Source organism: Narcine bancroftii, chromosome 1, assembly GCF_036971445.1.
Source record: "Narcine bancroftii isolate sNarBan1 chromosome 1, sNarBan1.hap1, whole genome shotgun sequence".
NCBI lineage: Eukaryota > Metazoa > Chordata > Chondrichthyes > Torpediniformes > Narcinidae > Narcine > Narcine bancroftii.
Genome location: NC_091469.1, coordinates 260,103,224 through 260,121,673, shown reverse-complemented (window position 1 = coordinate 260,121,673; position 18,450 = coordinate 260,103,224). Strand labels below are relative to the sequence as shown.

General features: G+C 41.5%; 1 protein-coding gene across 4 annotated transcripts in view; it reads left to right on the top strand.

Moving 5' to 3' along the window:
- The window catches only part of LOC138742330 (potassium voltage-gated channel subfamily KQT member 1), an 844,658-nt gene that overhangs the window by 550,448 nt on the left and 275,760 nt on the right, over positions 1 to 18,450 (top strand). For all 4 annotated transcript variants that reach the window (XM_069896622.1, XM_069896604.1, XM_069896614.1 and 1 more), the window contains one exon: positions 7,690 to 7,784. In XM_069896622.1, the coding sequence (XP_069752723.1) occupies positions 7,690 to 7,784 (95 nt within the window). The remainder of the gene's footprint in view (positions 1 to 7,689; positions 7,785 to 18,450) is intronic.

Sequence of the window (18,450 nt, the reverse complement as noted above, 5' to 3'; positions counted from 1 at the left end):
TAGTATTTGCCAAAGCCATTTCCTGCTCACGGTGTCAAAGGCTTTGGTGAGGTCAACAAAGGTATAACAGGTTTGAATTGGTAATTTACCCTTTGACCCTAAAACCCTGTTTGTTTTAATCCATATCCTTAACACATGTTTTAATACCGGCATATCACATTCCTGCAATAAATCCACATTCCATTTAAATATAAACTGATGTATCTCAACTTCAGATATACAAGCTATTTCCACCTTTACCCAACTCGGAGGTTGGTCCACATCCATCAATCTGCTAACAAATTTCAACTGGGCTGCATCATAATAATTTTGAAAGTGAGGTAACTGCAATCCACCTAAATCATATTTCCATGTAAGTTTATGTAAAGCTACTCAGGCTAATTTTCCTTTCCGTAAAAACTTCCACACTGCCCTATTCAGGTCCAGAAAAAAAACCCTTTGAAGTGAATATGGTATAGACTGAAACAAATGTTGAATTTGAGGAAAAATATTAATTTTAACACAATTTATTCGCCCAATTAATGTTAACTGCAAATCTTTCCATTTAATCAAATCCATTTTAATCCTTTTTAATAAAGGGACATAATTCAATTTATATAGAGACTGGTAGAATGTGTTTACTACCACTCCCAAATATTTAATTCTATCTGACCTCTTCAGTTTTATAATACTTTTATATTCTGAATAATCTCCATCCCCAATGGGCAATATTTCACTCTTATCCCAATTTACTTTATATCCAGATAGCTCTCCAAATTTTAACAAACAATCTTGTAAATATTTCAAAGGCTGTTCCAGTTCTATCAAATATACCAGCACATTGTCCGCAAATAAATTAATCTTATATTCATCCTCCCAATTTTCATTCCTTTAATCTTATCATTCTGTCTTATTGTCTGAGCTAACGGTTCAATAGTCAATGCAAGTAAGGCTGGTGACAATGGAAAACCTTGTCGAGTCAAACACGTTAAATTCAATGATAAGGAAATTTGACCATTTGTCCCCACCCTAGCAGTTGGATTTGTATACAAGGCCTTAACCCAGCCTAGAAATTAAGGGCCTAAATTAAACTTCTCTAACACCTTAAACAAAAAATTCCACTCGACTCTATCAAAGGCTTTTTCTGCACCAAGCTCAACCACCATTGGATGGTTGAGTTGCTGTCTAAATGCATTGACTAATGTTATCAATCTAAGATTATCAGACACGTTTCTATTTTTAATAAAATCTGTTTCATCTATATGTATCAACTGAGGTAAATATTTGGCAAATCTATTCGCTAACACCTTCGCTATAATTTTATAATCTACATTTAATAAAGAAATTTTATAATCTACATTTAATAAAGAAATAGGTTTATGTGAAGATACTTTCAATGGGTCCCTATCTTTCTTAGGAATCACAGTAACTATAGAACTTAAACAAGATTCCGGTAACAACTGCTCCTCTGTTACCTGCTGTAACACATCTCCAAATATAAAGGATAAATCTTCATAAAATACTTTATAAAATTCAACAGAAAATCCATCATCTCCTGGCGACTTTCCATTTGGCATCTCTTGTATAGCCTCTTTAATCTCAAAATCTGTAAATGGAGCTTCCAATTCTTTAACCTCGTCCTCCCCTAAAATGGATAAATTTAATTTTGATAAATAGGATTTTATAGAACCAGCATCCTGCTTTCCCTCAGAAGTATATAATTTTTGATAAAATGTATAAAACTGATCATTAATTTCCTGAGGTTTATAGGTGACTATTGAATTCTTTTTCACAGCATTAATAATTCGTGATGTCTGTTATGTTTTTAATTACCTTATGAACTCGCTCACCCAATTCATAATAACGTTACTTAGATCGATAAAGTAGATACTCATACTGATAAGTTTGTAATGTATTATAACATAATTTCAACTTCATGAAAGCATCTTTTTTTATCTTCTGTAACATCTTTCTGAAATTCCTTTTCCAATTCAGCAATTTGTTTCTCTAACATTAATCTTTCCGCCGCATATTGCTTTTTAACTTTCGTAGTAAAACTAATAATTTACCTTTGTAAATATGCTTTCAAAGCATCCCACAATACAAAATTACTACATACTGAATTAACATTCTCAGCCAAAACCAAAGTAATCTGCTCCTTAATAAACTCTGGTTTCTTCAGTCTTTGGCTTGGCTTCGCGGACGAAGATTTATGGAGGGGTAAATGTCCACGTCAGCTGCAGGCTCGTTGGTGGCTGACAAGATCGATGCGGGACAGGCAGACACGGTTGCAGCGGTTGCAGGGGAAAATTTGTTGGTTGGGGTTGGGTGTTGGGTTTTTCCTCCTTTGTCTTTTGTCAGTGAGGTGGGCTCTGCAGTCTTCTTCAAAGAGGTTGCTTCCCCCGAACTGTGAGGCGCCAAGATGCACGGTTTGAGGCGATATCACCCCACTGGCGGTGGTCAATGTGGCAGGCACTAAGAGATTTCTTTAGGCAGTCCTTGTACCTCTTCTTTGGTGCACCTCTGTCTCGGTGGCCAGCGGAGAGCTTGCCATATAACATGATCTTGGGAAGGCGATGGTCCTCCATTCTGGAGACGTGACCTACCCAGCACAGTTTGATCTTCAACAGCGTGGATTCGATGCTGTCGGCCTCTGCCAGCTCGAGTACTTCGATGTTAGGGATGAAGTCGCTCCAATGAATGTTGAGGATGGAGCGGAGACAATGCTGGTGGAAGCGTTCTAGGAGCCATAGGTGATGCTGGTAGAGGACCCATGATTCGGAGTCGAACAGGAGTGTGGGTATGACAACGGCTCTGTATACGCTTATCTTCAATAGCATTGTATTAAACATCCATCTATAAGATGATTGTACTACTTCTGAACCTACACAGAAATAAAAAACATAGAATAACCGATATAATCCGACTTTAATACTCAACCTGTAATACTCTACCTTGCAGATGTGCCAAAACCAAAAAAAAATTATTTTAGAAAAGGAATAGTCCCTGGAGGAATAAAAAGAAAAGTCTTTCTCTGTAGGATTTACTCTCCTCCAAACATCAACCAGATTCAAATCCATCATCAAAGCCCCTATTTGTGTTGCTGCCTTTGAGTTCTTTATATTTTTCAGAGATCTATCCAATAAAGGATCCAAAACACAATTAAAATCTCCCCCGGCCAAAATATTATTATTGGCTTGATTAAGCAATAAAAAATCTCTGACATAAACCGTTCATCATCTACATTAGGTGCATAAATATTTAACAAAGTCCACGATTCAGCAAAAGTTTTAAATTAACCATCAAAACCCTCCCAGCATTTCCTTCAACCGATTCCAATTCAAATGGTAATTTCTTATGAATTAAAATCACTACACCCTTTGCTTTAGAATTAAAGGAAGAAGAAAATACATGACCAACCCACACTCTCTTCAATTTCAAATGTTCTTTTTCAGTCAAATGTGTTTCTTGCAAAAAAGCAATATCAACTTTCATTTTTCTCATATAGGCCCAAATTCCTTTACGCTTAATTGGGTTATTCAAACCCTGAACATTAAAAGTTGCAAAATTCAAATTAAACATATCTTAATATAATAATATATTCCACTACTATAAAATAATACTCCCCCTCTAATTCCCTTAATATTTTAAACCCCACCCATGTAAATATTCCAAAAAAACAATCCCCAAAACAAACTAGTAAAAATAGTAATAGCCCCCTAAAAATCTGGGCGTTGTAAAACCACTAATGGCGGATGACTAAAGGCTTCAGTGTCATCCACCCCTCCAGTCAGACTTTCAAAGTACTGAAACAAAAATAATCAACCCAATGATTCCAATCCCAATGATTGTTCCAGATCTTCAAAGAAGACTTTGTGTCAATTCAACTTTCTTCCAATTCTTTTCATTCTTCCCATTTCCATTGCCATTTACCCTCCTCTTAGGTGACAATGATGACGATCATCTATTTCCTCATAAATCTGGCAATGAATTAGCAAAAATTAATGCATCATGGTCATTTTCAAAGAATTGAGATTGAAAGTTCCCATAAAAAACTTTCAACAAGGCCGGATAACGAAAGGCAAATTTATATCCCTTTCGCCACAATACTTCTTTAGCTTAGTGCTCTATGTGCTCGATCTATCTCAAGACCATCCGGAAAAAATTCCTTGCCCAACCCCTCAGGAATCCGTTTCGTAAAAATCTTTACCAGATCAGAACCTTCTATATTTTCTGGAAGACCTACGATTTTTACGTTATTTCTTCGACCCTGATTTTCTAATGAATCAATCTTCTTCAATAATTCCTTCTTCTGAATCCCCCAATCCATGAACGAATCCTCCACTTTTTCCATTTTTTTCTCTATTAATCTCCACTCGGTTCTTACATTTAAAAAAAGCATCTTCAATCTTTTTAAAGTTATCTTGTACAGTGACCACTGATTTTATACATCTACTAAGATCACTTTTAACTACATTAATATCTTGCTTCATACAAGTCATTTCTTCACATATGGTAGTCATTTTTGTTTTCACTTCCATAAATCCTTGAGTCATCTGAGAATACATCTGTATTGACATATTTTCCATTTGATGAGCAATCCTTTCCAAAATTGTGAACACAGAATCCAGTGCAGGTTCCATCACCTCCCTTTGAGGCCTACCTTCTCTGGTCTCAGTCCCCATTTCTTCCTGTGTAAGTTCCTGTAATGTTGATCTTTCTTCCTCCTCTAGTATCATAGGTCCTCTTCCAGTGAGGCTGCGAGTCTGGAGACCCATCGACAGCGTGCCGACCTCATCAGCCCGCTGCCGTTTGGGCTCCCCCACAGCCCACACCTTGTCCAATAGTTCCCAGTCCCGTGATGCTCCATGCATGCCCGGCAAAGTCACTGACCATGCAGGTGCGTCTTCCGACACTATACTGCACGTTCCTGGACCGCCAGGCAATATTGCGGGCTCATCGGTCCGTCTTCGCTCAACCAATCTGCCCACACCCCCGAACTCACGGGTGCGCGAGTCAGGACCGGCCGAGCCTGTCACTAAGCCAGCGCCATCTTGCGATTGTGCGATCGGCGCCGGCATAATACTCAACCAAGCAGGAGTCCTCTGAGGCTTGGGGACTCCAGTCGAGGACTCCGTGGCTTCAACTTGGTAAGTAGGCCTCAGTTCTTTAACACTTTTGTAAGGTAATTTATTTTGCAATTGAGCTTTTGATTTTTTTCCCCATTTGCAGCCATTACAATCCTCCAATATTCCAAAGTCTGTAAATATTATTTTTAACCTCTTTTACAAATTTTAAATTAGTGTATTTAGAAGTCTAACTGGGAGAAGGTGGAACCACATGTCTTCCCACTATGCCATCTCGCCACGCCCCCCCGAACCCTAAATTAATACCATTTTATTCTCCGCACATTCCCCAGCCACCCTCCTAAGATTCTGCGTCACCTCCACACTAATGGCGATTTTCAGTTGCCAATTAGCCTACTGACCTTTGGGATTTGAGTCAAATATGGGACACCCCAGCAAAACCCACATGGCCACTGGGAGAACATGCAAACACTGCACCAACAGCACCGGAGGTCAGGATTGAATCCGGGTCACTGGAGCTCACGGGCAACTGTTCTCCTTGATGTGCCACTCATTTATTCTTCAGCACCACAGCCCATTGGCAACCTTTGTTTCCTACGCCTGCAACTCTAGGTGGATGGAAGGGCAATTAAGTATCCCGTTCTCAAAATGCAGCTGATTTTGCCCACATCAGTTGTCTATATCTCACACCTCACCATGGTGAGTCTGGAGAACCTGGTGCTTCCCTTTTGCACAGTAACTGGAGTAAAGGAGAAAGGTGAGTATTCATTGTTACTACTCCATGGTATTATACACTGGTACTTCAAAGAAAGCCTGTTCTACTCTTTCAGCTAGTTAAGTTACCTTTATTTATCATTCATATTACAACTGCTAATGCAATGCATGGTCAGGTCGAAATAAGGTTTCGCCAGGACCATGGAGAAAGTTTACACAAATAAGAGTTAAATATTAAAACACAATACAATAAAAAGCCAGAATACACTAGTGCATGCTTGTTTTAGGAACTGAGGAGCCTGATGTCTTGGTTGGGGGGGCAGGGTGGGGGGGAATTGTTCCCAATCTGGAAGAAGGGACCAGAATGCTGTGGTACCTCCTGCAATATGGTTTTGCACTACAAGTCTTACATTTGATACTCCCTAAAAACATCACACTTGTTTCTTGTCACCCTGAGATGATCATATTTGGTTACCCATATTAAAATGAAAATATAGCAAATCAAATCTGACAAAGTAAGTAATGCGGGTCTCATCAGTGAGATAAAAGAGTGTTACCATGAACCTAACCCAGTTGCTTGGGCCAGAATCATTGTTTATCCACAGTGAATGACTTGAGCATTCCTGCCTTGAAATAGGAGAGGAAAGGCTGCTGTTCCATCATTAGACAAGGAAGGTAAAGAGGCTGGCAGAGACTCAAAGAATGGATTAGTTAATTGTCTGGAGGACTCATCCAAAAGCATCACCTTTAATGAGGAACAGTTGGGAGGAGCCAGAAGATGGGTCTTATTTGTATTTGCTGAACCATGCATCTGTTGTGATCGAGCACTCATTCTGGACTGAAATGGGTTGAGAGCCTGAGTTCACGTTTGCAGGTGGAGAGGAAACTAGTTAGGATGGGCAAACAAATTCACAACCAGTTGGGGTAGTAGCCTTGCTTTTGTCCAGTTTGTGCAAGGACATTGGAATAATAGAATTCAATGAATCTACATGCAAAGTGAAAGATACAGCGTGGAGAATAATCAAGTCTTTTGATATTTTCAAAGAAGACAATATGGTATTTCTTGATATGTTTTTCACTCCTGTTTCGCAATTTAGCAAGGGCTATTGGAGGCATCTTGGAGCCATTTCTGACATCATTACCAATTCTCACAACATGCAGAACTCTCAAGTAAGTTCAAAGAATATAGCCCAAAATACAGGCTGCTTCTGTTCAGAGGTTTGAAATACTGTATATTCAGACCAACCAGAGTGACACTGAGAATTTACGGAGCACCAATATTGAAAAATTCTGGGCAGTTTAGTGTGAAACACATTTTGAAATGTTCGGTCTCTCGGGTTGAGGGTCTCCCACTGCTGAAACGAACCGCGTTTATGGTACCTCATGTTTGAGCCTTTGGAATTGAGCATTGATGCCTCCCACAGGTTTACAATAACCTTGGTTTGTTCTGGGGCCACAAAAAGAATCTTTATTTTCCTTGTCTGTGAAGCATAAAATTCTTCAAGACTCCATTAAACAATTTGTCAATAATGGCTTACACACTAATAACAGCAAATAAACCCACAAACCCCTGGGGGAAAATAGACTCCTGCAATCAAAGTTTTCTTGCATCAAGCCATGCAATTGTGTTGGGGTGGGATTAGTTTTGGGTGATTATCCATTGTAGAGGATTACAAACTCACCTGTTTGACTCACCATTAAAATAGATGAATCATTGGTGTACAGCTCTTTCAATCACTGTTTCACCAAGACCAGTTTCACTTCATGTATGTAATGACAATAACCTTAAATACAAAGGCATTTGCATTGAGCTCTTACTTCCCTGGTTAAGGAATTCTGGGGAAAGCACAATGAACTTTCCATCCTTGCTTTACCTCATGATTCTGCAAATATTTGTTTTGTTTTACAGCAAGCCAGAAAACCTTACGATGTCAGAGATGTAATCGAGCAGTATTCTCAGGGTCATCTCAACCTGATGGTGCGAATCAAAGAACTACAGAGAAGGTATTTAACTGTAATCACTCTAAAATTGGCGCCCTGAGAATTAACTAAAATGTAAGCAGGTTGCTTGATATTGAGCAGACAGATTGGCAGCCGTAAAATTCCAGGGGACTCTTTATTTTGAGTTAATGTCCCTAAGTTAGGTCACCAATCTCTTTGAGCATTCCAGCTCTGATCCTGCTTTGAAACTATGACATCATCTCTTGAAGGCAGTTCAGTCTACCTCTTACACAAGATGAAATCTGTGCTATCAGTGTGGTGTTTGAGAGGATGGAAAAGTAGACCAAAGAACAACTCAGCTTGGTGTGAAGGGGACCAGGGGGGAATGTGTCAATTTCTTTGTCACAATCACTAGTGTAGAATATTGAATCTTCCTCAAAGTTTATGTCTGTTTCAGGCAATTGTTTCTTATTCTGGGAGCTGGTGACCAAACTAGGCAGGATGCAGAGCAGATGGAATTAGTGCATGGTGCTCTCTTCTGCACCTAGTTTCAAAACAGTTCAACCCAGATTGGAAACTAATTCCTCCTCCTGACTGCAGGTGTCGATAATAAGCAGGCAGAAACCTGTTAAAATGATCATTAGACATTCCACTAAATAATGCTAAGATTGCCATTTTAATTTCAACATTATGTCATTCACATTAATTCTGCTTCAACAAAAGGAGATACAGTTACTTGAACAAAAAAATCTTGTAGACTTGCTTACATTTAGTTATGACATATTTACATGATTCTCTTATTTCTTTTGTCATGGAAAGATTAATTCAGAGATAGAGTGCAGTAATGGGCCCTTCCTGCAAGCCTGCAATGCCCAAATACAGCCATGTGAGCATTTAACCTACTAGCCCAGTATGACTTTGGAACAGTGGAGGAAACCCACACGGTGGAAAACATTACTACGGAGTCATTGGAGTTATTTAAAGTGGTGTGGATACATTCTTGATCAGGAAGGGAATCAGGAGCTACAGCGAGAAGGAAGGAAGGAGAATGGGGTTGAAAAGGATAGTAAATCTGTCATGATGGCATGGCAGGGCAGACTCGATGGGTTGAATGGACAAATGCTGCTCCTGTGTCTTCTAGTCCCATGGTTGTAAATGGATAAGGGCAGGTGAGCACCTACTTCTTGCTCTTCCAGACCCTCCTCTTCCCAGCACCCTATATCACCAAGGCCTCCTTGGTAGTTAGGTCCTCTTTAGTGGTTGACTCTACACTGGTCTACTTAGCTGCCTGGTGCTGTATTCATTGGGTTAAGTGAAAGTTAATGAGCTGTCGTTCTTTCCCTACACCCATGGTGTCTAAAGTTCAGCACATGTACTGCAAAACACAGCTGATTAAAACCCTTTGCCTTCGTCTGTGAAATAAGCTTTCTGGGTGTTTTGCTCCATTTGTACAAAGCAATGTGAGTCCTGGAATATCTGCCATTTACATCAGCTGCATGCCAATTAAAAAAGTTTGAAAAGCGTGAAGGCAGCATTATCACAGCTGGCTTTCCTTTCCTTCTGCCATCAAATTCAGTAAGCTAACAAATACCTTTCATTTGAAGCATGTGACCAATGCTGCAGGACTTGCAGGAGACAATAACACAAGAGTCTGGATCAGTGGGCAAGAAGGCTTCACAGGGCAAAATGACACATGCGTCCCATGAACTGAAATGGCACAGGGATAATAACTCACTTCATCGTTGGGGCTACCTTGAATAGTGCGCCTTGGCTCTTCAATTAAGATTATACTCAGAAAAAATCCAGCTGGAGTTCTACAGGAACGCTAAAAAGAGTGGGTAGGGGCATGCTAAACTGTGAGAAAGTAATGAGACAATGGGAAATTTGGCTTTACAATATTATGAGGGTCAAATGACTGAAAGCAAAAGGATTCATTATTTCTCTGTGGAAATAGAAAGAAAATTGGGTCAGATTTCTCATTATCAGTCTGCCTTCCTTTCTGTGAAGTGCCACTGGGAAGTGGTGGAAAAGTCACAAAATTATGAGGCCTTATGAGGGTCCCTTTCCAGTTAATCATTTCTTCCATTACTTTGAGTTTATTCCCTCATGAATGTGGGTCTCATTCCTCACTCATCCCTAGGGGAGAATCTCCTCATGAAAGCCCTCGAGGGAAGTTGGCCCACAAGGCAAGCCCCATTGTTTAGACCCAGCAATAGTGAAAAAAATGGCAAATCATTTCAAGTCAGGCTGGTGAGTGACTGGGAGGAGAATATACAAGTGGAGGCATTCCACTTATTTAAATTTATTGCACCTTATGTAAATTTAAATTTGAATACACAGCACGGTAGACCTCTGCAATCACTGGTACGTTTCGGATGGTGGGAGGAAACTGGAGCCTCTGGAGGAAACCCGCTCAGACACTGGGAGAATGTGCAAACGCCTTACAGAGTGGCATTTGAACCCTGGTCCTAATCATTGGTGCTGTAACAGCAGTTCCGCTAACTGCTATATTAACAGTACTACCCTACGAAGTGGTTGTTTACATATTTCATTATCAAGAGTCTTTCACTTCTTTTGCTGAGGGAATTGGTGCTGCTTCATAGCCTGTGCTGAATTAGAAAGTGTCATTGCCTTTGCCAGGTACAAGTGTACCCTCACCTGGTTCATCAAAGGTTGTCCTTAACTACCCAAATCTAACTCCAGTACTTTAATTCATAGTCATGAACGCCCAGTGCTATCCTGATTACATCTATTTATTTCCTGCAACTCAGGAGGCCATTTAGCCCTTTGTGTTCATGCTGTCTGACCATGCACAGCAATCCCATCATTGCCATTACCTCTCAAGTTCAGGTTTATTATCATCTGGCCGTACATATACAACCAGGAGAAGGAGTGCAATGCACCAAAGCACTGGAGAAACTCTGAAGGTCACTCAGCATCTGCGGTTACCAATGGTAACCAATGCTTTGAGCCTGAGCCCAATGTCAAGATGACCATAAACAGGCAAATAGCTGAACGAGTAGGTGTGGGGAGGGGGGGAAAGGGAGAGGAGTGGAGGGAAGAAGTGGGATGATGAGGAGCACAGGCTTTAGGCAAGTGGTCAGGCTCGTAGGTGGAAATATATGGGAGGTCAGAAGAGAAAAATGCTGAGAAGAGATCAGGGAAGGGGGTAGATCTGAATGGGGAGGAAAATGGTGGGAGTTAAAAGGAAAGAGAGAAATTATAGGGGGAGGGGTTTCTTCAGCACTTCTGTGTATTCCACTACAATCCCAGTGTCTTCAAACTTTCCTGTTTAATTCCAATTTAGATAAAAGGGTATTTTTCCAGAAAACAGTGCACACATTAAATTTGTCAAACAAACATAATCACATACATACAGAAAAATATCATACAAATTAAAAACAGATAAATATTCTGGAATAATTTACTCAATTTCATTAATAAGAGTTCAAGGTTACTGGGTACCATTCGTAAATCTCTCAGCCAATGAGAGGAAGCTTTGTTTCCCAAAAAATCATTCCCGCCAACTCCCCTCTGTATATTTTTGTCTCTGATTTAAGCCAAACATGCCCTTGGTGTAGGTAAGAGATAAAAATATGTAAAGGGCCAAGTATCCTGGCAGCACATCTTTGAGGCATGGGAGGAAATCAGAGCACCTGGGGGAATCCCTGCAGTCACAGGAAGAAACTTCCACATGGACACCAGGGTACTTGTGTTATGAGGCTGTGACACAACTGCTGCCCCTCTCCCACCCCCCATCTTGCCCTGTTTCCTGGAGAGCCTCTCAGTTCCTTCATCTCTAACACTTCTGTTCTTACAAGATCACCTTCCACAACTGTGCTAAAAAATACAACGACTGGAAATCTGCACTAAAAATGGAATGTACTCAGCAAATCAGGCAGCATTTGTGCAAGAGAGAAGCAAAGTTAACACTTCAGGTTCATGATCCACCCTTGGAAGACTGATTTCTGTTGAAAGTTCATCAAGCTAAAATACAAACTTTCTTCCTGTCTCCACAGATGAGTGGTAGTACTAAAATGGAGGTGTAGGATATTACAGAACTTGATTGTATGAATGTGCCAGCTATTGGGGTGCAAGGTGGTGAAAAGGATGATCTGTTCATGGTTCTGAATCAGTGAAAAGGGGATGAGAATAGACCTGCTGTGTATTTCCAGTATTCTCCACTTTTTTTTTCTACTGTCTAGGTCCCTCAACCAGAAACCTTGACCATGTTTGCCTCACACTTCCATTCTCATCCCATCTTCCCACATCCAATGCCAGTAGAGGGTTCTTGTCATCACCTTCCACCACAACAGCTGCCACATTATCATCTTCTGTAATATCTGATCCCTCCAATTCAGTGCTACTGCTCAACACATCTTCTCTCCTTCCCTTTCAGGATTGTAGCTTGGCTGTCCTCTCGAGTACACTCCCAGACACACTTCCAGCTTCATCAACCACTCTCTTTCTTGCACCACATTCCCTTGCAACTACAAGAGCTGCAACATCTTCCTTTGGTTTTCCCTTTCCACCATGGAGATAGAACCATCGAACATTTCAAGCACAGAAAAAAGGCTCTTTGGTCTCTCTAGTTTGTGCTGAGCTATTACTCTGCCTAGTCCCCCAGACCTACACCCAGTCCATATCCCTCCATACACCTCCCATTCATGTACCTGTCCAAATTTTTCACAAATTTGAAAATGAGCCTGTATTCACCACTTTAGCTGGTAAATCATTCCACACTCCCACCACTCTGTGAGAAAACTCCCCTTAAACTTTCACCCTGAGCCTTTGAGTTTTAAAAAAATCTCACCTAACCTCAATAGAAAAAGCCTACTTGCATTTATTGTATCTATAACCATCATGATTTTATTTACCTCTATGAAATCTCCCCTCATTCTTCTGCGCTCCAGGAAATAAAGTCCTAACCTGTTTAATTTTTCTTTGTTACTCAGTTCCTCAAGTCCTGGTAACCCCCCTCATAAATCGTTTTTGCATTTTTCAATTTGATTGATACCGTTCCTATAGTTAGACTACAAAAACTGCACACAATCCTCCAAATTTGGTCTCAGCAATATTTCATAAAATTTTAGCATAATATCTTAAGTCCTCTACTCAATCATTTGATTTATGAAGGCCATTGTGCCAAAAGCTCTTTACACCCAATTGACCTGAGATGCCACTTTCAGGGAATTTTACATCTAGGTTTCCAAATCCCTCCCTTGTACCATACTCCTCAGTGCCCTACTGTTTACTGTGAATGTCCTACCTTGGTCTCTTCTTCCAAAATGCAACACATCACACGCATTAAATTCCATCAGCCATTTTGCTGCTCATTTTCTCCAACTGGTACAGATCCCTCTGCAAACTTTAAAAGTCTTCCTTGCTGTCCTCTACACCTCCATTCTATGTGTCATCTGAGAACTTGCTGATTTAATTTACCACATTATCATCTAGATCATTGATATAGATGACAAATAACAATAGACCAGTACCAATCCTTGAGGCGCACCACAAGTCATCGGCCTGGGGTCAGAGAGGCAATCAACCACACATTAGGGTTAGCGTTTAGTTTCTCCCATAAAGACAATGTCAAATCCAGTTCACTACGTTCGCATGAATACCGAACGTCTGAACCTTCCTGACCAACTTCCCATGTGAGACCTTATCAAAGGTCTTGCGCAAGCCAATGTAGATAACATCCACAACCTTTCCTTCAACTGTCCTGGTAACTGCCCCAAAAAGCTCTGTAAGATTTGTTTAACGCAACCTAACATTACACAAAGCCATGTTGATTATTCCTTGTCACAACTCGTCTGTTCAGGTTATGTTTTTGTTTTTCCCTCCTATGTGATTATCTACCCTGCCCTAATGTGTTTCACCTGTGTCTGATTACCCACCTGTGTCTGATTACCCACCTGTGTCTGATTACCCACCTGTGTCTGATAACCCACCTGTGTCTGATTACCCACCTGTGTCTTGTTAGCCTCCCCTCACCTTGTCTATATAAGTTGTGTGCTCTCTTCCCACTTTGTCAGTTTGTCTTAGCCCTTTGTGGCATGTGGTCCAATATTCTTGCCTATTGTTAGCCTATTTGTGAATAGTTTTGATCTTCAGGCTATTTTTTTTTTGACCCTGCCTTTTGCTGATTGACCACCTGTATTTCTTTGGCTTGGCTTCGCGGACGAAGATTTATGGAGGGGGTAAAAAGTCCACGTCAGCTGCAGGCTCGTTTTCTTCAAAGTCTTCTTCAAAGGAGGCTGCTGCCCGCCAAACTGTGAGGCGCCAAGATGCACGGTTTGAGGCGTTATCAGCCCACTGGCGGTGGTCAATGTGGCAGGCACCAAGAGATTTCTTTAGGCAGTCCTTGTACCTTTTCTTTGGTGCACCTCTGTCACGGTGGCCAGTGGAGAGCTCGCCATATAATACGATCTTGGGAAGGCGATGGTCCTCCATTCTGGAGACGTGACCCATCCAGCGCAGCTGGATCTTCAGCAGCGTGGACTCGATGCTGTCGACCTCTGCCATCTCGAGTACCTCGACGTTAGGGGTGTGAGCGCTCCAATGGATGTTGAGGATGGAGCGGAGACAACGCTGGTGGAAGCGTTCTAGGAGCCGTAGGTGGTGCCGGTAGAGGACCCATGATTCGGAGCCGAACAGGAGTGTGGGTATGACAACGGCTCTGTATACGCTTATCTTTGTGAGGTTTTTCAGTTGGTTGTTTTTCCAGACTCTTTTGTGTAGTCTTCCAAAGGCGCTATTTGCCTTGGCGAGTCTGTTGTCTATCTCATTGTCGATCCTTGCATCTGATGAAATGGTGCAGCCGAGATAGGTAAACTGGTTGACCGTTTTGAGTTTTGTGTGCCCGATGGAGATGTGGGGGGGCTGGTAGTCATGGTGGGGAGCTGGCTGATGGAGGACCTCAGTTTTCTTCAGGCTGACTTCCAGGCCAAACATTTTGGCAGTTTCCGCAAAGCAGGACGTCAAGCGCTGAAGAGCTGGCTCTGAATGGGCAACTAAAGCGGCATCATCTGCAAAGAGTAGTTCACGGACAAGTTTCTCTTGTGTCTTGGTGTGAGCTTGCAGGCGCCTCAGATTGAAGAGACTGCCATCCGTGCGGTACCGGATGTAAACAGCGTCTTCATTGTTGGGGTCTTTCATGGCTTGGTTCAGCATCATGCTGAAGAAGATTGAAAAGAGGGTTGGTGCGAGAACACAGCCTTGCTTCACGCCATTGTTAATGGAGAAGGGTTCAGAGAGCTCATTGCTGTATCTGACCCGACCTTGTTGGTTTTCGTGCAGTTGGATAATCATGTTATCCAAAAAAAAAAACATGATTATCCACCTGTATACTGAACCTATAATTCTTCATAAAGATTCTGATAAATTGCCTCACTGAACTGCCTCGGAGTTGTGCATTTGGGTCTATTCTCTGTGACCCTAATTCTTTGTTATTCATAATCAGTCCCTGTCCGCCCAAATAATTTTAAATCTGATCTTTTGGAACACCTTCCAGTAACTTAACTACTACTGATGTCTAGTTCATTGGCCTATAAATACCTAGTCTTTTTGCAGAGCCTTGCTCAAGGTCAGTGAGTAGCAGTGGCTACACTGCTCCTGCAATAACACACGCAACCAGACGGTTCCGTTATTGTCATGTAATAAAGTGCAATAGCACACAGAAATTGCTTTCATTTGCTGTAAGGGAGACAAATTCACCAATGGCAGAAATTATCTGACGTGCCTCTTACAGTCAGAGAAAGAAGAGTAAAAGAAAGTTCCCGCAGAGTCCCTGAGTGTCTATGGATTCACCTCCAGCACTGTTGCAACCCCTGCAACCACACAAAGTCTAGTCCAGACCATCAACAACCCAAGCTCCACCTCCAAACCTCTGACACAGTCAGGAAACCTTCAGTGCCCTTGACACCCTCTCTTATCCTGATAGCAATGCCTGGTAACCTTCAGCTGGGCTCGAGCCATTCTCCAGCTGTCTGCGGCCTGGTGTGAATCCTTCAACTACAGTTGCCCACAGCCTCCTCAAGTCGACAACAGCCCATCCACCACCTATGTACTTTTCAGCCACAGTAGCCCTTATTAGCCCCATGGTCTCCTTGTTTAAGAAAGGATATTGTGTCAGATTTTTTTATTGCACGTGGATGTGTTTTGAAGGAGATGGATTGTGGCAGGTTTTTTTGGTGTGGGTCACTCACATACAAACACTTCAAAACAGATTTCATTTAAAATCCCAGAGTTCTGCTCAAATCAGACAGTCCAGGCTCCAGGTGCCTTTGCAAAAACTTTGAAGAATGCCTCTAAGGACATCACAAGTAGGTGTTAATTGGACATGCTATAGAGTAATGGATTCTTCTTCTTTGGCTTGGCTTCACGGTCGAAGATTTATGGAGGGGGTAAAAGTCCACGTCAGCTGCAGGCTCGTTTGTGGCTGACAAGTCCGATGCGGGACAGGCAGACACGGTTGCAGCGGCTGCAGGGGAAAATTGGTTGGTTGGGGTTGGGTGTTGGGTTTTTCCTCCTTTGCCTTTTGTCAGTGAGGTGGGCTCTGCGGTCTTCTTCAAAGGAGGTTGCTGCCCGCCAAACTGTGAGGCGCCAAGATGCACGGTTTGAGGCGATATCAGCCCACTGGCGGTGGTCAGATAAACAAACTTGGAAGATTAGGTCCAGAGCTGCAGTCTGTCTGAGTGCCGTTTGCTGTTCTAAGAGGGTCATGTGGCTTTCCCTGAGTCAGAGAGAATTCAGTTCTACAGTTTAGCAGCAGCAGCTGGGACTGGAACAGGAAAAGCTTTCAAACTTGTGGAAAAATCCCATTTTGAAGACGGGTGTGAGTTCTTAGTTCAGCCTGGTCAAAGCCCTTTTGGTCCATACAAGAGGAGATGGCTGGCTGCATAATGTTTCTCTTGAAATAAGGGAAACAAAAAGGAACGCTGATGACCTGAAAGAAAGAGGTTATCATCTAGAAAACCCTGATGGGGCAAGTTTCTTCAGCAAGACACTGAAGTGGTTGATCGAAAGGGATCAGTTGTGGGTGTCCAACAAGCAAAAAATGTCTCTCTGAAAACTGGCATGAACCTTCCTGAGCGGTAACCATTTACCATTCGAGCACCAAAGCCTGGTGAAATTCATAAATGTTAAATTCTGTGCACAGTATAAGATTTGCCTGCAACCAGTGAACTTTGAGGAGTGGAGAAGTGAGATTGGACTGTGAATTAAAGAACTTTTCTAAACATGGACACACATTACATACACATGCACTTAGAATTAGAAGGGGGTTAAGTTAATAGTAATTAGTTAAAGTTTGATCCTGTTTTAATGTTTAAAGATAATTAAAAGCAACTTTTAAGTAACCATTTGTCTTGGTGAATTTCTATTGCTGCTGGGTTGTGGGGTCCTCTGGGCTCGTAACAATATAAATGCTTTGGAAGTTGATCAGAGAAGACTCTCTGGATGGAACAGCTTGCTACGTGGAACAGCCTGTTGAGCCTATAAAGAAATTTAAAATAGATTAGTCTTGTAGGCACTAAAGTCTAGAAGAACAAGATCATGAGAGGTCTTAATAAGGTGTATGTGGAGAGAATCTCTCCTCTTGGAGAGAAGCAAAATAAGTACCACAATTTAGAAGTAAAGGGTTGTCCATTTAACACAGAAATGAGGCGAGATCTATTTTCTCAGAGGTTTTGAAACTTAACTTCAAAGAGTGGAGAAGAAAGGTCTTTGAATTTTCAGAAGGCAAAGAAAGAGCTTTTTTAATAGAGAAGATTGCAGAGTTGAGATGACAGTCCAATCAGTCACGATCTTATGGAATGTTAGAGCAGAATTGAAGAGCCTCTTTCACCTACTCCTGATCCTAATTTGGATGCTCATATTACCACTTGCGCAGCCCTTTTATTTTAGCATTTCCCCTTTCCTGTTCCATTGGAACATCAGATAATTGTATATTCACTTCCCCAAAGCTTGAAATATCATCCTCTCAGAGTTTTCTTCACATTGTATTTTCCATCCACCTCTACAGCTTAAAATTGTTTTATCACTTGCCTCTTTCAATTTTCACATAATGTTTTGGGTCTGAAACATTAATCTGTACTTCTCTCAGCATTGCCGTGTGACCTACTGAGTATTCCAGCATTTCCTGTTACATTTTATTATAGTGAAAGGAATGAGGTGATATTCCCATCATTTCCAAAGAGGAACATTGAAACCAAAAATTCTTCCAGTTTTCCAGTTCTCCTATAATATCCGAGAACACACAACAGTACAGCCCAAGGGCAGACACTTTGACCCACATGTCTGTGCTGAACATGTTGCCCAAATTAAACTAAAACTGTATCAGCTTTGATCACTATTCCTAGCAGTTGATTCCAGGCACCGTGCATCTCCTTTAAACTCTCCCTCCTCCCTACCTCAAATGCATGTCATAGAGCATATGACATTTTTACCCTGGTAGAAAGATTCTAACTGTCAACCCAGAAAATGCCCCTCATTGATTTATAAACTTCTGTCAGGTCACTCCTCAACCCCTGAGGCTCCGGAGGACGTTATCCAAGTTTGTCGTACCTCTCCTCGTAGCTCAAACCTTCTAATCCCCAGGCAACATCCTGGTGGACTTTCCAACCAGCGGAACAATACAGCACAAGAACAGGCCTCTTGACCATTCATGTTGCCAAATTAAACTAAAACTCTGCTGCTTGCAATCTTTTCATTGGCTCTTTTTTTT